The 21,403-nt window shown below is 37.0% G+C and overlaps 1 protein-coding gene across 2 annotated transcripts in view; it reads left to right on the forward strand.

Moving 5' to 3' along the window:
• Positions 1-21,403, forward strand: part of AGGF1 (angiogenic factor with G-patch and FHA domains 1) — a 46,477-nt gene that overhangs the window by 15,249 nt on the left and 9,825 nt on the right. Inside the window, exons 5-10 of one of the 2 annotated variants that reach the window (XM_049866230.1) lie at positions 2,056-2,241; positions 9,253-9,580; positions 10,714-10,825; positions 13,511-13,562; positions 20,234-20,335; positions 21,147-21,312. In XM_049866230.1, the coding sequence (XP_049722187.1) occupies positions 2,056-2,241; positions 9,253-9,580; positions 10,714-10,825; positions 13,511-13,562; positions 20,234-20,335; positions 21,147-21,312 (946 nt within the window). The remainder of the gene's footprint in view (positions 1-2,055; positions 2,242-9,252; positions 9,581-10,713; positions 10,826-13,510; positions 13,563-20,233; positions 20,336-21,146; positions 21,313-21,403) is intronic. The other variant, XM_049866239.1, reaches the window with a different exon arrangement.

Consider the following 21,403-nt stretch of genomic DNA (forward strand, 5'->3'; position numbering starts at 1 on the left):
TTGGCAGATATTATGTAATCATTCTCCATTTTGTGATTTGATATGCACAGCCAGTCGCATGAAAGAGGAGTTTCCTTGGGAGTATGGCCTGCATCCAGTATGTTTGGATGTTCTGGCAAAGCTCACCCTCTCTCGATCTTGGATCTGTTTCACCATCGTCTGACCTCTGGTTCCTGGGACGTGAGCCCATCTGACCTGCAAATTTTGGGATTTACCAGTTCCTGCAGCCCCATGAGCCTGCAGCCTACTGTGTGACCTACCGATTTTGGCTTCATTAGCCCCTGCAACCATTTGAGTCAGGAGGGACCTATAGCCTGAGGCCTGACCCACAAATTTGGGACTTGGCTAGCCTCCACAACTATGCAAGCCATTTCCTTGAAGTAAATCTCTCTCTTTTTCTGTTGTGTGTACACACGCACACACACATCACTGGTTTTGTTCTTCTAGAGAACCCAGCCTCGTAGATAGACTTTGTAAATCCTTTTCAAAGAGAGAGTTTTTCCTTTGTAGGAGTATGCTAATTTAGAATGTTAATTAATACTCAGAAAAATAATGTTTAAACTCTTATCACCAAGGTGAGTAGCTATTTGTTGGTTTGTAGCAAAATATAGAATTTTAAAGTACATGGCATTAGTCTCTGTCATTCTTCTACCTTGCTTTCTGTATCTTTTCTCCTGACCTGTAAATTGTTAGTACTTTCTGAAAGTTATATTCTTAGTGAATTAGGGATTTCATTTTTTTGCCATTTTTTATTGGGCTAATTTTCATTAAATAAAAATTCATAATTGTGAAAACGTCTATGTCCTGACAGACTTAACGCATTAAAAAGGATTGAGTTATAAAAGTTTCATTATTACTAGAAATAAAGGTGAGAGCTTCCATTCGGTTTCTTAGTTAAGGAAAAGCTAATGAGAATTTTAAATATTTTTGCCGGAGATCTACAAAATGCGTGCTTTAAAGGTAATAAACTACAGTAGTATTAACAGATAAATAAGTTATTGTTTTTCAGGGAGCTGTAGTTGCTCAGTATCAGTAGATTATAAGATGTTTCCAGGTCTGGCCTGCATGGATTTATGATTTAAATAAAATATAGGGTGTTCAACTAAATCTTGGTTATGGGGTACTGGCCATTGTCTAATAAATGCAAGTGATTACATAATTTTACCTTTGTAGTTTTTAGTTTGTAATTTGCCAAAATTCATATTTGCAGGGCTGCTTTAGTCATAAGTCTTATTTAGTTATTTTACTATAGAATTGGTGAAGACAACTGTTTATTGATTTCTTTATATAGAATGCTATATTATGATATTTATGAGTTTAGTTTTATTTTCAAATTTTTCTTTAGTGACTTAGTAATGAACATGAAGGCAAATTCTTGTTTTATGACATTGAGAGCTGGGTTTGAGGTTTATACTACCAAACCATTATTCTGTAATCATTAAAGATAATGAATCTAGGATTGCTTTTATATGGCCACCTTTTTTTGAGGCATGCCTTAGGTTTCCTGCCTTCAAAAAGGTTTCCAGTTACCCATTTCTGTTAGTTATTAAGTTGAACAATATGAAATTGCTGTTCTATAAGGAAGAAATGTTCAAACACTGGCATTTTCATATGAGTCGATTTAATACTTACTCATTTTTCACACTAAGAAAATTAGAGCAGATTGTTGTTATTGTTGTTAGGAGCCATCGAGTCAGTTTGGACTCATAGTGATAGTGACCCTGTGTACAACAGAACGAAACTCTGCCCAGTCCTGCGCCATCTTCACAGTTGTTGTATTTGAGCCCATTGTTGAAGCCTCTGTGTCAGCCCATCTTGTTCAGGGTCTTTCTCTTTTTCACTGACCCTCTGCTTAACCAAGTATATTATGGAAAATTCCAAGCATTTTTCATTCTATTATTTTCAATTCATTATGTACAGAAAATACGGTAGTACCTGAAAGAAATAGAAACATTTTCTGCATTTGAATGTATTTGGCATTTCTATTAAGTTTTTTTCTATTAATTTTGTTTTGTTTTACATAAATAGAACTTACTGTTCTCTTGATTTTGAAAGGAAAATCAACTATATTATGATCCCTCCACTGGAATTTATTACTACTGTGATGTAGAAAGTGGTCGATATCAATTTCATTCTCGAGTAGATTTGCAAACTTATCAGACTTGTAGCATAAAACAAAGTAAAGATAAAAAACTGAAGAAGAAAAGAAAGGATCCAGATTATGCAACAAGTGAAGAAAAGGTAATGTCTTCATAATTTCTTTTTCAGGTACATAATTGTGATAGCATGATAAGCCAAAAGTTTTGATGAAACAAAATCATTTGGTAAATCTGTATTTCAGACATGTCCATTAAGATAACAATGTATTATCTATTAATCAAAGAGACTGCAGATGGGACAAACATGAACTTTTTCACAAATTATCACTCCCTAGAACTAGAAGGCATTTCTTAAAATTTGAAAGAGGTAGTTCTAGGGCAGATAAAATACTATTGTATAATTTGGAAGAAAAACATTAAGATCCTTGATTGGTAAGTTGAAATCAGTGCACAAGTCACAATAAAAGAAAAGCAATTTGTAAGTAGACTTAGAGAAAGGTTCAACTTTCTTAGTCATGATGAGCCTTTTCTTAATTATTCAAAACCTCTTGCTGTCGGGTCGACTCCAACTTGTGGCAGTCGCATGTGTGTCAGAGCAAAACTGTGCCCCACAGGGTTTTCAATGGCTGATTTGTAGGAAGAGATCCCCAGGTCTTTCCTCCGAGGCCCCGCCGGATAGACTCACACTTCTAGCCTTTGAATTAGCAGCCGACCAAGTTAACCGTTTGCACCACTCAGGTACTCCCCTTACCTAATAGCAAACTTTAAAAAAATAAAAAAACATTGCTGGCAAGTAAGAGTGAGATACATATTGGTAGAGTCATTTTGGAAAACAGATTAGCTGTATGTATCAATAACCATAAAAAGTGTTCATATTTTTCAATTAGAAAATCTTGTTTCTAGCAATTTAATTTTTTAAAAAAACAAAAAAAGTACCTTTGCATAGTGATATAGCAGTATTTATGAGAACAGAAAAAAATTAAGAATTTAAATTGCTAGCAAGATATTGGTTAAGATAGTTGTTGTTAGGTGCCGTGGAGTTGGTTCTGACTCAGAACGACCCTGTGTACAACAGAGCGAAACACTGCCCAGTCCTGTGCCATCTTCACAGTCATTGTTACGCTTGAGCCCATTGTTGTAGCCACTGTGTCAGTCTTCCTTTTCTGTGACCTATTTTACCCAGCATGATGTCCTTCTGCAGGGACTGGTGCCTCCTGATAACGTAACCAAAGCGTGTGAGACAAAGTCTCACCATCCCTGCTTCTAATGAGCATTCTGACTGTACTTCTTTCAGACAGATTTGCTTGCTTTTTTGGCTGTTCATGGTATGTTCAGTAGTCTTCACCAATACCATAATTCAAAGGCATCAATTCTTCTTCAGTCTTCCTTATTGTCCAGCTTTTACATGCATGTTGGGTGATTGCAAACACTATGGCTTGCTCATGAGGCCTATGCAGGCATTGGAACAGAACAAGGGGATACTGCATGGATTAGCCAGGAAAAGTGCATCAGGAATGTATTAAATCTGTATGTTGAGGAAGTGATCTGAGAAGCTGGACTATGTGAAAAACGTAGCATCAGAATTGGAGTAAAACTCATTAAACAGCCTGGGACATGCACGTGACACAATCTTGCTTGCTGAAAGTGAAGAGGGCTTGAAGCACTTAGTGATGAAGATCAAAGACCACAGCCTTCAATTTGGATTATGCCTCAATATGAGATAAAAATCCTCACAACTAGACCAGTAAGCAACATAGTGATAGACATGAGAAAATATTGAAGTTGTAAAGGATTTTGTCTTGACTGAAAGTAGCAGTCAAGAAATTAAATGATATGTTGCACTGGGCAAATCTGGTTGCAAAAGACCTCTTTAAAATGTTAAAAAGCAAAAATGTCACTTTAAGGACATTGCGAGGATGGCAGTGGATCTGGTAGCACCTCGTTCTGTTACACACAGGGTCGCTGTGAGTCAGAACTGATTTGACAACAGCTAACAACAACAACATAATTAAAAAAAGGATTGTGGAGGCTTTAAAAATGATAGTTGTAAAGACAGGAAAAATTTTTAAAATACGATGTCAGCTTAAAGTAGTAAAGTATAAAAAAAAAAGTGCTCTATTTCAGCTCCCTAAGCAAGTAAGTACGGTGGTATATAGGCAACTTTGATCCTTTACTCTTGAATTTTTATCTCATTTTATTCCTCTTTTTTATCAAAGAAAAATTATTTAAAATGTATAGTTCCGAAGTTTCCATCTGGAATTAGTATTTTCCTGAATGTTTTTTTGTTTGTCTTATTTTCCCTGACAGTATTTATATAGAATAGCGTGGCTAAAATATTAAAAGTGATTTTTCTGTTTGCTTTCAAGACCTCTGTTTTAATGACTCAAACTTATTACTAGTGGTTGAAGTATTTGCTTGAAAGGATAGGTTGTGTAAGCACTTCTCCCTAGCAATGAGAAAAGACCCTATGGGGTCCTCAAATGACCTTCCCTGAGAAATTAGAGAATGAAAGTTGAAACTGTCGAATTATGTTGACAGTTTTGCTCCACTTAACTAGATCCCATAGCTGCTCATCTTTGCGTTCTTTCTCTGAAAATGTGTGAGTCCTGGTATAGGAACTCAAGAAAAATCCTGTTGGAATTTTGAGAATTCCCTGATGACCCTTAAAGGTAGCTGTGAAGAATGAGAGACCATCTGGGGCTGCCTGATTTTTTTTATTATGTACTCTTGAGCCTCACTTTTTGGAGGAGAGGAGGTAGAGTGAAAAGATTTGAGTGAATACCTTGATATATACAGGTATGTCTCAGTGTCCACATGTAAGCCCCTTTTCTTATCTCTTTTAATGAATACTTAACACTCTAAATTGGCAAAGAATTTTTAAAAAATAGCTCTGAAAATTTCACCCATTTATCTCCCTACATACGTTGTTGTTAGGTGTGCTCCTATTGATCCCATGAAACACTGCCCAATCCTATGCCGTCCTCACAGTCGTTGCTGTGCTTAAGCCCATTGTTGCAGCCACTGTGTCAGTCCATCTCGTTGAGGAGCTTCCTCTTTTTCGCTGACCCTCTGCTTTACCAAGTATGATGCGCTTCTCCAGGGTCTGATCCCTCCTGATAACATGTCCAAAGTAGGTGAGATGAAGTTTTGGCATCCTTGCTTGTTGTCCTATAAGCAGTAATAATAATTCAGAAGATTGGAAACTGCTTTTTATTTTCAGCATATATAGATAGGGAACGTTTTTGCAGTTATTCACTGTGATCTGTAAAGCTCTTAGAGTTTATCAGCTCCTTGCCCTTGTTCTTGTCCTTGGTGTGTTTGTAGTGCTGGAAGCGTATATAGTTTATCACATCATGACTGTTTAGCCAGTCTCCAAACTGAATTTATGCTGCTATTAAAAGTATGTGTTTAAGATGCTCTTATATTTTATAAAATAAGAGAACGTATAAACTGACTTCATCATGTTGCTCTAAGGTATAAAGAAAATTCAGAGTCTGTTACAAACCAATGGAAAAAGAGAAACAATTCTTTGCTTGTTCTAAGTTTAAAATAATAACTTTGTTTATTTGGCATAGGGCATGCCAAATACACATGTATAATAAATTAAGAATAAAAGGCTTATTCCAGGTAAGTTGGAATTTTGGAATAGACATAACTGATTGACCTGTACTTGAAACTGTTGTGTATTATCAAGCCAACTCTACTAAATTTTAGCAAAACTGCAATTCTACTTTGGGTACATTTGGCTCTTTAAATTCAGTTTGTAAGTAAAGCCAATTCTGTACTTTATGTGCATTGACTTGATAATCGGCTAAAAGTACAAAAAGAAAATTTAGGTGGCATAGTGGTTAAGTGTTAACGGCTGCTAACCAAAAGGTCAGCAGTTGAATCCACCAGGTGCTCCTTGGAGACTCTATGGGGCAGTTCTACTCTGTCCTCTGGGGTCGCTGTGAGTTGGAATTGACTCAACGGCAGTGGGTTTTTTTTTTCCTGATAATATTCTCTACCTGTATACTGTCCAGTAAGGTAGCCACTCCACGTGGCTAGTGAGCATTTAAAACGTGGCTAGTCCAAATTGAGATGTGTTAGGTATAAAACACACACTGGATTTCAAAGACCTAGTACAAAAAAAATGGAAGAACTCTGGGCTTGAAGTCAAGAGACTCAAGTTTCAATTGTAATTCTGCCACTAACTAGTTGTGTTACTTTGGTAATTTAGTTTACCTCCCTCTTTCTCAATTTTCTGATTGTAGAATGAGCTATTTGGGCTAGTTTGAGAATCTTTGGACTTTTAATGAAATGGCCACCCACTCCTTTTCAGGTGAACTCTTACTGGAACCCCAGCACTTAAAGCAATTAGAGGTACTTCTCTGGTTGTATTGCAGTGGTGTTAGGTGGAAAATGCTGCTGCCCTTCCCACTGAGAATACCTAAGGCACCTCCTCATAACCATAGGGCATTAAGGAACACAGGTCAGGCTGCATAATCACTAAGGGCTCTTGCTGTAAAATTCAGAGACTAGCCGTTTGCCTCCTTCTATTTGAAAGCAACAAGACTGAGCTTGTCCGAGTTTCATGGAGGTGGATTTAGATGAAACATCCAAGCTATCGTTTTTATTTCTTTCCTCTTGTGATAAACAGTTCATCATCATTGGCCTTTTTATTCAGTGCTCAATGTGTGGTCTGCAGATTGCACTAGTCTTTGAACCCTGTCTGACCAGATAAGGGAGTTTGCACCAGAAAATAAATCTACTATGCCATTAAGTGTGGTGCCTAGTTCAGCTGAATTGCTTGTTTTTGTTCTTTTTTTTTTTTTTTTTTGGATTCAAGATTTCCTTTTAACAGAAAAAAATGTCTTGATTTGCCTTCTAATGCAAGCCCCTTACTTTTCTGTGGACAAGAAACAGTTCCAGAAGGAGACCTCGTGGTGCAGTGGTTAAAGTGCTTGCTTGCAAACTAAAAGGCTAGCGGTTTCAACTCACCAGCTGCTGCACAGGAGAAAGATGTGGCAGTCTGCTTCCTTAAAGATTACAGCCTTGTCCCTACGGGACAGTTCTACCCTGTCCTATAGGGTCGCAAGAGTCAGAATCGACTTAACAATGGGTAACAGTTCCAGAACCAGCACTTTAAGTATCTGTGGTTTATTTTATAGTTGGGGAATTTGTACACTGTCCAGTGTTGTGTAAAACTTTTTTATTTTTAAGAATATTGTTTATTTAGGCATTGTGTGTAGTTTTACAGTCTAGAAAGAAAAAACCTTGTTTGTTTTCTTATCAAGAAAAAGATACTCCTTGAAAATACAGATTGAGATTACATCAACATCACTGATCTATCCATGTGTTGTGGCTGAAGAAGCGTAATTGTTTCTAGCTTTAATATTTTAGAAATTAACTTTTGTTACCATCATCGTTGTAGGTTTCAAAGGCTATCTAGTCTGTGAAAGTGAATTAGAAAAAATCTTGTACTTGACCTTTGAAAGAAATTTGCAACTGTGATAGGAAATTTAAGGGTGGAGGAAAAGTTTCTGGCACAAAACTAATTATTTAAATCACTACCATATTTTATAGACTTTATCTTGATCCAGTCACAGAACTTATTCTACTTTTTTGTTTGATTTCATCCTCTTATAAACCAAGGATAATGATTGTTTCCCCCTCCTCAGAGTGTGGTGTGATTAATGAGTCCATAAAGCCTGCTGAGCTTCATGAAACTAAAGAAAGTTACTGCATAAGAAAAGATGATTTTTCCACCCTTTGATGGATCTAGAGTTTCAGAAAACTAAAATGTCACAACGTATAAGTATCTTGATGTAACAGGTGTGGTAGCTGTATACATTTAAATCAAACATTGTTTTCTCACTTTGCTTTTGAACAAAAATCCCTGTTTTAAGATTTTGTGTATGTTTTAAAATGAGGACATTAAGAGCAAAAGTAAATTCTACAGAGTATAGCAAAAGCAAAGACATACTAATATTAATTGGATTCGATCAAATTAATGCTGCAGGACCAGGCAGTGTTTCGTTCTGTCGCGCATAGGGTCGCTATGAGTCGGAACCGACTCGACAGCACCTAACAACAACATCAGACATAAGCTGTATTTTATCTTAGTACTTATCTTCTAAAAGATGTTTTTCCAGGCTTTATGAGTGTTCAAATAATTGCTCACTTTATTAGGGTATGTTGACTCATTCCTTTAGGGTGCCATTAGGTAAATTACCATTTCACTGTGGAGTCACTGAGTGGTATAGACGATTAATGTGCTCAACTGCTAAACCAAAAGGTTGGAAGTTTGAGTCCACCCAGAAGCACCTTGGAAGAAAGGCCTAGTGGTTTACTTCTGAAAAATCAGCCATTGAAAACACTTGGAGCACAGTTCTACTCTGATATACATGGGGTCCCCATGAGTTGGAATTGGCTTGGTGGCAAGCGGTACTGGTTTATTTCACAATTTAGGAGTACCTTAAAATAAATATTAACATACCTTCAAAAAACGTTATTTTTAGAAAACCATACAGTGGTTTAGCAACTTAACACCACAATTATTAAGTAATTGGCTTGATTTGTGGGTTAGGAATTCTGGCGGTTCTCACTTGGGAGGCATGTTATGTGGTTGCAGTCAGGTATCAGTTGGGGCTGCTGTCATCTGAAGGCACAGCTACACTAGATGTCCAAGATGGTTCCCTCAAGTGGCTGACAGCTGACGTTGGCTATTGCTGGGAGCCCAGTTGAACTGTAAGTCCGTAGGCACACATATGGCCTCTTGAGCATGGCAGTTGCAGGGTAGCCAGACTTTTTACCTGGTGCTTGGCTCCCTCCAGAGTAAGCATCCCAAAGGAACCAGGCAGAAGCAGCATGGCCTTTCCTGACTTAGCCCAGGACATTTTGCGCATCATTTCTGTTCTAAATGAGTCACTAAGGTTGGCTGGCCCAGGCTTGAGGAGAAGGAGAATGACATAGACCCCATCTTTCCATGAAAGGAGTGTAAGAGAATTTGTGAGAATGTTTTAAAACCACTGCACACATTATTTTTCATCATTTGTTGTTCTGTTTCCTAAACCGTTTTCACTAATTATAACATTTAGGGTTAAATATTATAAGATAGTGATGTTTAAAATTATTCTCTCCTGTTCCTACCTACCCATCCACCGCTTTCTAGGATTTGAATTTAGAAGATCAAAAAGTATTCACTGTTGAACAAATAAGCTGCAATGAGGGAGAAGATTTTGCAAATGTGAAAAAGAAGGCCAAAAGAGACACTCATTACAAAAATAGTTCCCCCAAATTCACTGTTCCAGTTAGTGGGAACACTGTAGAATCTCCTTCTAATGAAAACACCTATAATTTGACTTCATCTAAAGATGAGAAAATCCTAGAGACTGATAGTGAGCCAGAAGAAGGTGAAATTACAGACTCTCAGACCGAGGACAGTTATGATGAAGATACCAGTGAAGACAGTGTAACTGCAGAAGACACTGAGGATGAAGGTGAGTAAACAACCATGTGTAACTTTACATAAATAGCCCAGTCTGGTAATTTTAAAAGAGCAAAGCAGTTAAAAAATGTTAGTGACTCACATAGCGTATCCACAAAAAAGTAACTTCAGTTACAACAGTTTTAAACTGATTATTTCAGTGACATTATTGAAAATTATGTGGGCTATCTCTCAGTTATTTTTAGAGAGTAAGACATGAACAAATGACTAATACTTGGACCTACAGAAAGATTTGTTGTGTTGAATGGCCTAATCAGTGGAACACAAAATCAGGCTACCTATGCTCGAATCCTAAAGTGTATATGTTTTAGTGGATCAGATATTTATACTCCACTTTTGTAATTGGGGAAAGGAGGTTATGCCAGAAAACCAAACCTGTTTCCATTGGGTTGATTCCTACTCATAGCGACCCTATAGGACAGAGTAGAACTGCCCCGTAGGGTTTCTAAGGCTGCCGTCTCCACTGAAGCAGACTGCCACATCTTTCTCCCGTGGAGTGGCCAGTGAGTTTGAACTGCTGACCTTTTGGTCAGCAGCCAGGTGCTTGACCACTGTACCACCAGAGCTCCGTGAGAGGAGGTTAGTTGTCTTTAAAAAGTGAAGTTCATGAACTCAGCTACACAGGTATTATAGTAAATATAATATTTTTTCCTTGAAGATATAAAGACAAAATTTTTAAAAAACAAGATTTCGTATTACACTATATAAGCTCCTTAATGAAATTTTCTTTTCACTTTTTATAAAGAATAGACTCAAGTTTTCTAACTCAAAATAATATGAAAGTACTTGTTTGGGATATTACCAAATTCTAAGATCTTAAAAAATAGAGAGGTATTTATTATATAACTGTGGTAGATGCTGAATATGCTGATGAATACCCTGAGATTGATCACTTAAACTGCTGTGATGTTAAGCCCTACTCATTGTGTATAACAGCAGAATTTAAGAAGTTCATTTTAGTCAGAATTAAGGTTTTTTATAAATACATCGCCCCCCCCCCCTTTATTAGGGATGTCTCCTAGTTATCCCTAAACATTAAAAAAAATTTTTTTCATAGCATTTTATTTATTTATTCTTTTAAACATAGCATTTTTACTAATGTTTCCCCACTTCTTTCTTCGGCAGATGAAGAGAAAATTTGGCCCCCCTGTATCAGAGTAATTGTTATTAGATCACCAGTGCTGCAGATAGGATCACTTTTTATCATTACTGCCGTAAACCCTGCTACAATTGGAAGGTAAAAAAATATTATCGTTCTTTAAAAAGATTGTATTGAGCATCTTTTATTTGTTGAGCATTATTCCATGTGCTAGGGATGCAAAGAGGACTAAGGCAAGATCTCTGCCCACAGAAAGCACAGTGTAAAAGGGGAAAAATGTGAAGTAATTACTGTGTGAAAGCACTGTAATAGAAGCACACGTAGAGCGCTCACGGGCTCACGTGTGGAGCATCATCTCCTGGACTGGTTGTTGGGAACAGAGCTAACTAGGAAGTCTGAGAGATGATGATGTAGCAGCATCTTGACGGGTGACTTGTCACTTTCTAGGCAGAAGGAGCACATGTAAAGGTACAGTGACACAAAGCTATGCACGTATAGGGAACTGGGAATAGTCTGATGTAACTGGAATCTAGGGCATGTGTCAAATAATACATGAAGATGAAGCTGGAAAGGTGGGTTGGGTATAGGCTGTTAAGGGTCTCCCGTGCTGTCTGAAGAATATGGATTTTATCCTTTAGATAGTATAGTACCATTAAAGGGTGTATTAAAACTGAATGATAACCTAGTAGTTACTTTAGAAAACTCTCTGGCCTCAGTTTCAAGGGTGAGTTCTTTCTGTATCTTTACCTCTGTGAAGGAGACTACAAAATTTTACCTTAGTTTCAACCTCTCTGCTGAATTTCAGTGTAAGTTCTAATAATCATTTGCATTATGTCTATAGTCAGTATTCTGCACTGGAGGCTGCTGTTACCTTTTTTTATTAGAATTGGCATTCAAGGTGACATATATTTACCATCTCCTGTCAATCATCTTTGACTTCTTTCACTACCCACTACAGCTGATTAGAAGACTGTTGATTCTGCTACTAAAATCTCTCTCTCATCTTACTCCACGTTCTGTCCCTGTTGCCATCATCCTAGTTCAGCCCCTCTTCAGCCCTTTGAATGGACTCTTGTAGTAACTTCTTAACTGGCCTGTCTTCATTGCCCTTTGATTTGTTCATCTCACTTAGTGCTGCCAGATCCTCTTGCCCTTAGCCTGTGTCTTCTATTCAAAATTACTCAGTGATTTTCCATGGCCCGATGTGCAATTTCTAACTTGTTTTACCCTGCATTCAAGGCTCTCCAAACTCTGGTTTCAACATACCTTTCTAGACTTTCTTTATCTACATCAGGGATGTGCAAAGTCTCTATTAAAGGGCGATGTAGACAATATGTAACGAGTAGGCATACTCATGTTCCAACAAAGCCTTATTTATAAAAACAGGGCATAGTTTGACAGACAGGCGCTAGCTTGTCAGCCCCTGAATTACATGAAACTCAGACTCCAGACCCATGATACTACTTATCGTTCCCTCATCAGATCCCCTACCTTACCGCCTTTCTACCTGCTGTTCTTAGCATTTCTCCTGCGCAGAATCTCTCTCCTCAGAGCTTTCTTGCTCTGTCTTGTCCTGTTCATCTTTGTTCTCATCCTTGGAGGCCCAGCTCTAGTGCCACCTTTTTTTGTGACATTGCAGACTCTGAGTCAGAAAGCAAATCTCATTTTTTTCATCTGTTACATGGAGGTAGTAATATGTACTTCATATTGATGGTTTGAAACAAACTAAGGAGCCTAATAAAGTGCTTTGTTGAGCGTTAGGCACGGATTTATTTATTCTCTTTTTCATATATTTTTCTTCCTTTATTTCCTCTGAATTCTTCAAACACTGGCCCTGTACAGTTCATAAGTGGCATAGTGTATTAACTTGGTATTTGTGTATTTGCCTTGTCCTGCCACTGAATTAATTGTAAGTTTCTTAAGCACTTACCATGAAATGTGCATGATATTTGTTGAATTGACAGAAAATGACAATGACATCCCTGTTCCTCCCTCACCCACTCAAAAAATACTGTTAACATCTACCTTTTGTCACTTGCTTTTGGAAGTCAGTCAAGTGTACATTTGTCCCCAAATGGAAACCCGCCTCTGTAAAGAGACAAAACCTTGGTGATACCTTCCAAAGAGATTTTGTTGTTTTCTTACCTTTCATTCTGTCTTTTTGATACTCAGATTACTGACCTAAGCTTCTTTTCCTCTTCCTTCTTTGTAACTTATAACTAGCTTGATAGGAAGGTAGGCTTTAATCATGAATAGGATAATTCCTTTCTTCTCCATGGGAAAGATAAATCTAACAGTTGCTGTCAAGTCGATTCCAACTCATAGCGACCCTATAGCACAGAGTAGAACTGCCCCGTAGGGTTTCCAAGCAACAGCTGGTAGATTTGAACTGCTGACCTTTTGATTAGCAGCCGTAACTCAACCCCTACACCACCAGGGCTCCAGATAAATCTAACCTATCCTTAATTCAGATTCTATACAATGTCCTAATTTTAAATTCTTAGAGAATAGCATGCTTCTTTCACATGCAGTAATAGAAATAGGAATATATTCAGCAGATCTGGAAAAATGATTGAAGTTGGTATAAAGGGCATTTTATGTCCATTGTTTGGTGATGAGCCTGAGATAGATGGAGCACCCTTTCAGACATGAAAGTGAAAGTAGAATTAAGGAAACTAGATAATGTATAACCAGGAGTCTCACCACAGTAAAGAAGCTTGCATTTTAACATCTGTTTTTTTACATTCTTTCCATATCATTCTTTAAATGCTCCATTCATATATGCTCCAAAAATTATTAAAGACACTTTTCTTAACTCTGCAGAGAAAAAGATATGGCACATACTCTTCGAATCCCTGAAGTTGGTGTCAGTAAGGTAAGTTCTTTGATTTTTTCACATGGACCCCAGACTCAATTTTTAAAATCATCTTTACAGCAGAAAGCTTAGAGTTTTTTCCAGCTCATTTAATAGGATTGTTACCATTTAATGTAGTAATGGTAATGAAACCAGTGTAAATTTATTCCAGTGCCTGAGAAAATAAAAATTTTAAATTATGTTCATTTTTTAACAGTCTGCAGCAGAAGTAAAAATGTGGATTAGTTTATGTAAGTATCAGAGTAGTGACCATTTAACAAATATTTATTAAGTGAAATAAATACGCTAGGTATTACAACATTTCAAAAATGAATCAGACCTGGATTCAGGCTATCAATTGGCTAACTTAGTAGATGGTTACTTTGAGCACAGAGTATGTTATAATCCAATAATAATCTATCCTCCATTACCCGTGGCTCTTGTCTGTGGCTTTTCTTAGTTGAGCTTTATTGGTTTCAGGAAAAGAACAGTTTTCAAAAGAATAAGGACAGAGTTGCAACTTAAAATTAGAAGAAAAAGGTTTAGCTGCTGAGGCTCTTTATACATATTTCTTTTTCCTATACTAATACATATGCTGTGCAGGGCTTTGAACTGGTTTGTCTGGATTGAACCCCTGCAGAGAATTTGCATTTCTAACAGATTCCCAGGCCATGTTAATGCTGCAGCTAAGGGACCAATTCTAAGAACCACTAGTAAAACAGTGGTTTTAAAATTTATTATACATAAGAATCACTTGGGGATCTTGGTAAAAAGTAAATTCTGATTCAGTATATGTGGGGTGGAAATGCAAATTCTCAGCAGGGATTCAAACCTGAAAGAACCGGTTCAAAGGCCTAATTCTTTGGTTTTCTCCCTCCCTTCATACGGTTTTCTCATTCCTTTTTTTTCTTTTGTCTTTTCATCACCCCCATTTAATGGAGTATAATATGAACCTGAAGTATGTCTTACATGATTTTTGTCTTTTGGGGATCAAATTTGTTTCCCATTATTATTTTGAAAGTTTGGTTACTTTCACTTTTATTTTTTCCCACTCATTCAAAGTGGGGGGGGGAATCCTTACAATCTTAACTTTAAACAAATTACAAAAGAGGAAACTAAAATGGTGAATAATATGGGAAAAGATTGTTGGTCTCCGTAGTAATCAGGGAAATGCACATTAAAATTACAATGATGAAATTTCATTTCATGTCAGTTAGACTGGTAAAAATTAAAAATCTGACAATGACAGGTATTGGTTAAGGATACAGAGAGTAACAAGAATTCTGATTGACTGCTGGTGGGAATGTAAATTGGGAATTGAGAATGTACACCTGCTTTGGAAAGTTGAAGTGGCTTTATCTAGTAAAGTTTGATTTGCATATACTGTGACTTACTGTTTTCATTACTAAGTATATACTCCAAAGACACACGTTGTACACAGGGAGATGGCATGTACAAGAATAGTCATAGGAACATTTTTTGAATTATTAAAATAAGAAAACCTTGGAAAAAGTTTAAACATTGTCATCAGAAGAATGGTGGTCGTGGTGTCGGGTGCCGTTGAGTCTGTTCCAACTCAAGAACCTGTGTACAACAAAAAGAAACACTGCCCGGTCCTACACCATCCTCACAGTCCTTGTTGTGTTTGAGCCCACCCTTGAAGCCACTGTGTCAATATAGCATTGAGGGATTTCCTTTTTTTCAATGTCCCTCTACTTTACCAAGCATGATGTCCTTCTTCAGAGACTGCTGCTTCCTGGTAACATGTCCAAGGTACGTGAGATGAAGTCACACCATCCTCACTTCTAAGCATTTTGGCTATAAATCTTTCAAGACAGATTTGTTTGTTCTTCTGGCAGTCCATGGTATATTCAGTATTCTTTGCCAACACTATCATTCAAAGGCATCAATTCTGTCTTCCTTATTCAGTGTAAAAAAAAAAAAAAATTTTTTTTTTTTATATTCAGTGTCCAGCTTTCACATGTATATGAGGCAATTGAAAATACTATGGCTTGGGTCAGGCATGTATTAGTCCTCAGGGAACATCTTTGCTTTTTACCACTCTAAAGAGGTCTTGTGCAACAGATAGCCCAGTATAATACCTCTTTGGATTTTTCTTTTTTTTTCATTTGATTTCTTGACTGCTGCTTCCATGGGTGTTGATTGTGGATCCAAGCAAAATGAAATCCTTGACAACTTCAGTCTTTTCTTTGTTAATCATGATGTTGCTTATTGGTCCAGTTGTGAGGATTTTGGTGTTTTAGTTTTTATGTTGAAGTATAATCCATACTAAAGGCTGTAATCTTTGATCTTCATCAGCAAGTGCTTCAAGTCCTCTTCACTTTCACCAAGCAAGGTTGTGTCATCGGCGTACCACAGGCTGTTAATGAGTTATCCTCCAGTCCCGATGCTGTGTTCTTCGTATAGTCCGTCTTCTCGGATTATCTGCTCAGCATACAGATTGAATAGGTGTGGTGAAAGGATACAAACCTTGAAGTACTCCTTTCTTGACTTTGAACTATGCAGTATCTGTTCGAATAGCTTGATTCATGGACAGGTTCCTCGTGAGCGCAATTAAGTGTCTGGGAATTCCCATTCTTTATAGCGTTTCCCATAATATTATGATCCACACAGCTGAATGCTTTTGTGTAGTCAGTAAAACACAGATAAACATCTTCTTGGTCTTCTCTACTTTCAGCCAGGATTAGTCAGACATCAGCAGTGATATCCTTGGTTCCATGTCCTCTTCTGAATCTGGCTTGAATTTCTGGCAGTTCCTTGTCAATGTACTGCTGCAGCTGCTTTCAAATGATCTTCAGCAAAATTTTGTGTGTGATGTTAATGATATTGTTTGATAATTTCCACATTTGGTTGTATCACCTCTCTTTGGAATAGGCACAAATACAGATCTCTTCCAGTCAGTTGGCCAGGTAGCTGTCTTCCAGCTTTCTTGGCAAAGGCGAGTGAGCAATTACAGTGTTGCATCCGTTTGTTGAAACATCTCAGTTGGTATTCAGTCAACTCTTGAAGCCTTATTCTTCACCAATGCCTTCAGTGCAGCTTGGACTCCTTCCTTTATATCATTGGTTCTTGATCATATGCTACCTCCTGATATGGTTCAACATCGACCAGTTCTTTTTGGTGGAGTGACTCTGAATTCCTTTGGTCTGCTTTTGTTGCTTCCTGCATTGTTCAGTAATTTGTGCATAGAATCCTCCAGTATTGCAACTCAAGGCTTGAATTTTTTCTTCAGTTCTTTCAGCTTGAGAAATGTTGAGCATGTTCTTCCCTTTTGGTTTTCTAACTCTAGGTCTTGGCCCATTTCATTATAATTCTTTACTTTGTCTTTTCAAGCTGCCTTTTGAAATTATCTTTGAAATTTTCACCTCTTTTATTTCATCATTTCTTCAATTCGCTTTAACTAATTACTTTCAGGAGCAATTTTCAGAGTCTCTCCTGACATCCATTTTGGTCTTTTCTTTCTTTCCTGTCTTTTTAATGACCTCTTGCTTTCTTCACGTATGATGTCTTTGACATCATTCCACAACTCCTCTGGTCTTCAATCGTTAGCGTTCAGTGCATCAAATCCATTCTTGAGATGATCTCTAAATTCAGGTGGGATATACTCAAGGTCATACTTTGGCTCTCATGGACTTGTTCTAATTTTCTTCAGCTTCAGTTTGAACTTGGATGTAAGCAGCTGATGGTTTGTTCTGCAGTCGACCCCTGACCTTGTTCTGACCGATGATATTGAGATTCTCCATTGTCGTCCACAGATGTAGTCAGTTTGATTCTTGTGTATTCCATCTGGTGATTTCCACATGTATAACCAAAACCAAACCCATTGCCATAGAGTCGATTCTGACCCATAGCGACCCTGAAGGGTAGAGTAAAATTGCCCCATAGAGTTTCCAAGGAGCGCCTGGTAGATTCAAACTGCTTACCTTTGGTTAACAGCCGAGCTCTTAACCACTAAGCCACCAGGGTTTCCAGATGTATAGTCGTGGTTTATGTTGTTGAAAAAAGGTATTTGCAATAAAGAAGTTGTTGGTCTTGGCAACTATCATGTGATCTCCGACATCATTTCTAGCACCAAGGCTGTATTTTCTAACTACTGATTCTCTCTTTTGTTTCCACCCGTTGCATTTCAATTTCAGACTGCAGAAGTTGGGAAAAATCTTCAGTTTCTTCATCTTTGGTGTCAGTGGTTGGTGTGTAAATTTTAATAATAGTCATATTAACTGATCTTTGTATGCATATGGATATTATTGTATCACCATCAGCGTTGTACTTCAGGATAGATCTTGAAATGTTTGTTTTTTTGACAATGAATGCAACACCATTCCACTTCAAGTTATTCGCGGCATAGTAGACCATAGGATTATATGATTCAGAATGGCCAACACCAGTCCATTTCAGGTCTTCAGTGCCTAGGTTATCGATGTTTGTGCGTTCCGTGTCATTTTTGATAGCTTCCAATTTTCTTAGATTCATACTTCTTACAGTCCACATTCTGATTATTAATGGATATTTGTAGCTGTTTCTTCTCATTTTGAGTCGTGCCACATCAGCACATGAAGGTTCTGAAAACTTGATTCCATCCACGTCATTAAGATCAACTCTACTTTGAGGAGACAGCTCTTCCCTAGTCGTCTTTTGAGTGCCTTCAAACCTGAGGGGCTCAACTCCAGCACTGTTATCAGACAATGTTCTGCTACTGTTCGTAAAGTTTTCAGTGGCCGGTTTTTTTAGAAGTAGATTGCCAGGCCCTTCTTCTTAGTCTATTTTAGTCTGGAAGCTCTGCTGAAACCTGTCTTCCACCCTGGTTGGCCCTGCAGTTATTTGAAATATTTGTAGCATAGCTTCAAGCATCACAGTAACACACAAGCCACCATAGTATGGCAAACTGACAGACTAGTCAGTTTAGTTCAGAAAAGTAGATTCAGTTAAAATGAATAGATGGTGATATATACAAACTATAACTGTGCACAATAACTGGATGAACCTCACATAATGTAAAGCTAAAGAAAAGAAAACGAATATGTATACAATAGTATACTTTTGTCCAAACTCATCCAACTGTACGTTTAAGATTTATGACTTTCACTGTAACTTAGATCTCAGTCAAAAATTCATATAGCATGATGCCAGTTTACATTGTATGTAAAACCACATGTACAGTTGCCATTTATGTTGTTGAAAAAGTTTGCAATGAGTAAGTCGTTGGTCTTGTAAAAGTATGAAGACATACATTGTGATTAAATAGATACCAAATGCAGCAAACTGATTGACCTCTGAAGAGAAAGGGAGGGGCATGGATCAGCAAGAGGTACAAGTTAGTGGAAATAATCTTTCTTTTAAATATCTGAGACAAATGTAACAAAATTAGTTAACGCTGGCTCATGGGTTCATAAAGTTTCAGTGTATTATATTTTTTTGTGTGTTTGAAACATTTTATAAGTTTGTGTTTGTTAAAATTTTTATAACTGCTTTATTGAGATAGGATTCACATACTTACACGATTTACTCCTTTAAAATGTCCGATTCAAAGGTGTTTAGTATTTTCACAGAATTGTGCAACCATCACCCCAGTCAAATTAGAACGTTTTGATCACCCCAAAAAGAAACCCTTTATCCATTAGCAGTCATTTGTTTCTTCCCAGCCCCTACAGGCCTAGGCAACCACCAGTCTACTTTTTTCCCCTATGGATTTGCCTATTCTGGACATTTCTTAGAAATGGAATCTGTTAACTATGTATGGTTATGTAGGAAGCCTTCGTAACCGGCTTCTTAACATGTTTTTAAGATTGATCCATGTTATAGCATGTAGCAGCACTTCATTCATTTTATTGCCAGATAATGTTCCATTATATGGATATGCCACATTTTGTTAATCTATTCATCAATTGGCAGACGTTTGTATTCTGTCCACTTTTTGGCTATTATGCATAATCCTGCTTTTATACAAGTTTTTATGTGGACATATGCCTTTATTGCTCTTGAGTATATACACCTAAGAGTAGAAGTGCTGTGGTAACTTTATGGTTTTCCTAGTTTCCAAAGTGGCTGTACCATTTACATTCCCACCAGCAGTGTATCGTTTATAAAATTTTAAATATTTCTGTGGCTCTTTATTCAATTAAATAGATATGTATTAGAGTACACACCCCGGTATGTGAAGTACTGTGTGATAAGTTTGTGCAGCATTCACATATGAAATGACATCTTGTCATGTGTTACAATAATACAAACAAAATGTGTAACACAAGGGAAGGAGTAAGGGGCCCCGACTACGGAAGATCTGGAAGAACTTCTTTGAGAAGTTGGCCTTGAATGTTTCAAGTCACCTTTTGTGTTAAGAAGAATTTTTAATGATATGGGAAAATATATTAGGTGAAAAAAAACTTCAAATTATACCTACAGTATAATCACAGCTATGTTAAAGAAGTAGACGTAGGACATATACTAAATTGTTCATGGTGGTTATAGGTGGAATTAGAGGTGACTTTTTCTTTTGTGTTCTGTAGCCTGCATATTTCTACCAGCAGCATATACATTTTTGTATTCAGGGCAAAATGTATTAAAAGTAATAAAAGTTAAATTATCAGAGATTAAAGCCCACAGTATATTATAGAGAAAGTGGACACAGTTAAAGTATAGTACTTCTTAATTATTTGATTCTTTTTTCTAAGTTTCACGCAGAAATTCATTTTGACCATGAGTTACAAAGTTATGTCCTCGTGGATCAAGGAAGTCAGAATGGCACAATTGTTAATGGAAAACAGATTCTTCAGGTGAATGTATATATATTAATTAGTTATCTGTACATTTTTAAAAACTGAATTGAAATGTTTTATTTTTTTGAAGCCTATATGTATTATAGATATCATTTAGTTGATAGCCTAGATGGGTTACTTGAAAGGGAAGTCCCAGAAAGGGAGACTTTGCAGTTGAGTTTTGACTTCTAATTATAGATCTGTCTTATTTTTAGATATCAGTGCATTTTAGAGGTATTTAGAGTAATGTTCTTGCAGAAGCTATAGGGCCCGCCTTTTTAAAATTGTTTTAATGGGAACTCCTTGAAGGCATTGCTGTTTCTCTAGTTAATTCTTATATTACTAGCATGTAGCAAAGTGCTTGGCACATAAGAAAATATATGGAAGGGAGGCTTTATTCTTATTAGAGTCAACAATGAAACAACACTGAATTATCAAGAGAAAAGAAGAGGAAAAGGGTGATAAGATGCACTTATTAGCCGCTTCTTTTAACATTTCATCTTTTTAAGTATGATCATTATTTGTGTTGGTAATAGATTATTTGAAGTCTTGGGTTGGGTATTTCTGGTAACATTGGGCCTGGAGATAGGGAAATGGGTAGATTTGATAAAATAAAAATGATAAGATGCTTAGTTTAGCTGTGTTCTTTTTTAATAATAAAACATTTTTTATGGGTCATCTGTGAAATTGTGGAAGTGTATGCATATGTGTGCAGTGTGGGTCTATCACTGAAAACCATTTCAAATATATTTTTTATTTTATAACCAGACATGACTTACAGTAGACATAAAATAACTATATAACTATCTTGTAATTTTCTTCCCTCTAGCCTAAAACTAAATGTGACCCATATGTGCTTGAGCATGGAGATGAAGTGAAAATTGGAGAGACTGTATTGTCCTTTCACATTCACCCTGGAAGCGATACCTGTGATGGCTGCGAACCAGGGCAGGTTAGAGCTCACCTTCGCCTTGATAAGAAAGATGAATCTTTTGGTATGTACAACATTGTTATATGTGGATATAATACCTTTTTTCTTTAATTCACCCAAGTATTATAAAACATTATCAGTCAGCCACTGGCTTC

Source organism: Elephas maximus, chromosome 2, assembly GCF_024166365.1.
Source record: "Elephas maximus indicus isolate mEleMax1 chromosome 2, mEleMax1 primary haplotype, whole genome shotgun sequence".
NCBI lineage: Eukaryota > Metazoa > Chordata > Mammalia > Proboscidea > Elephantidae > Elephas > Elephas maximus.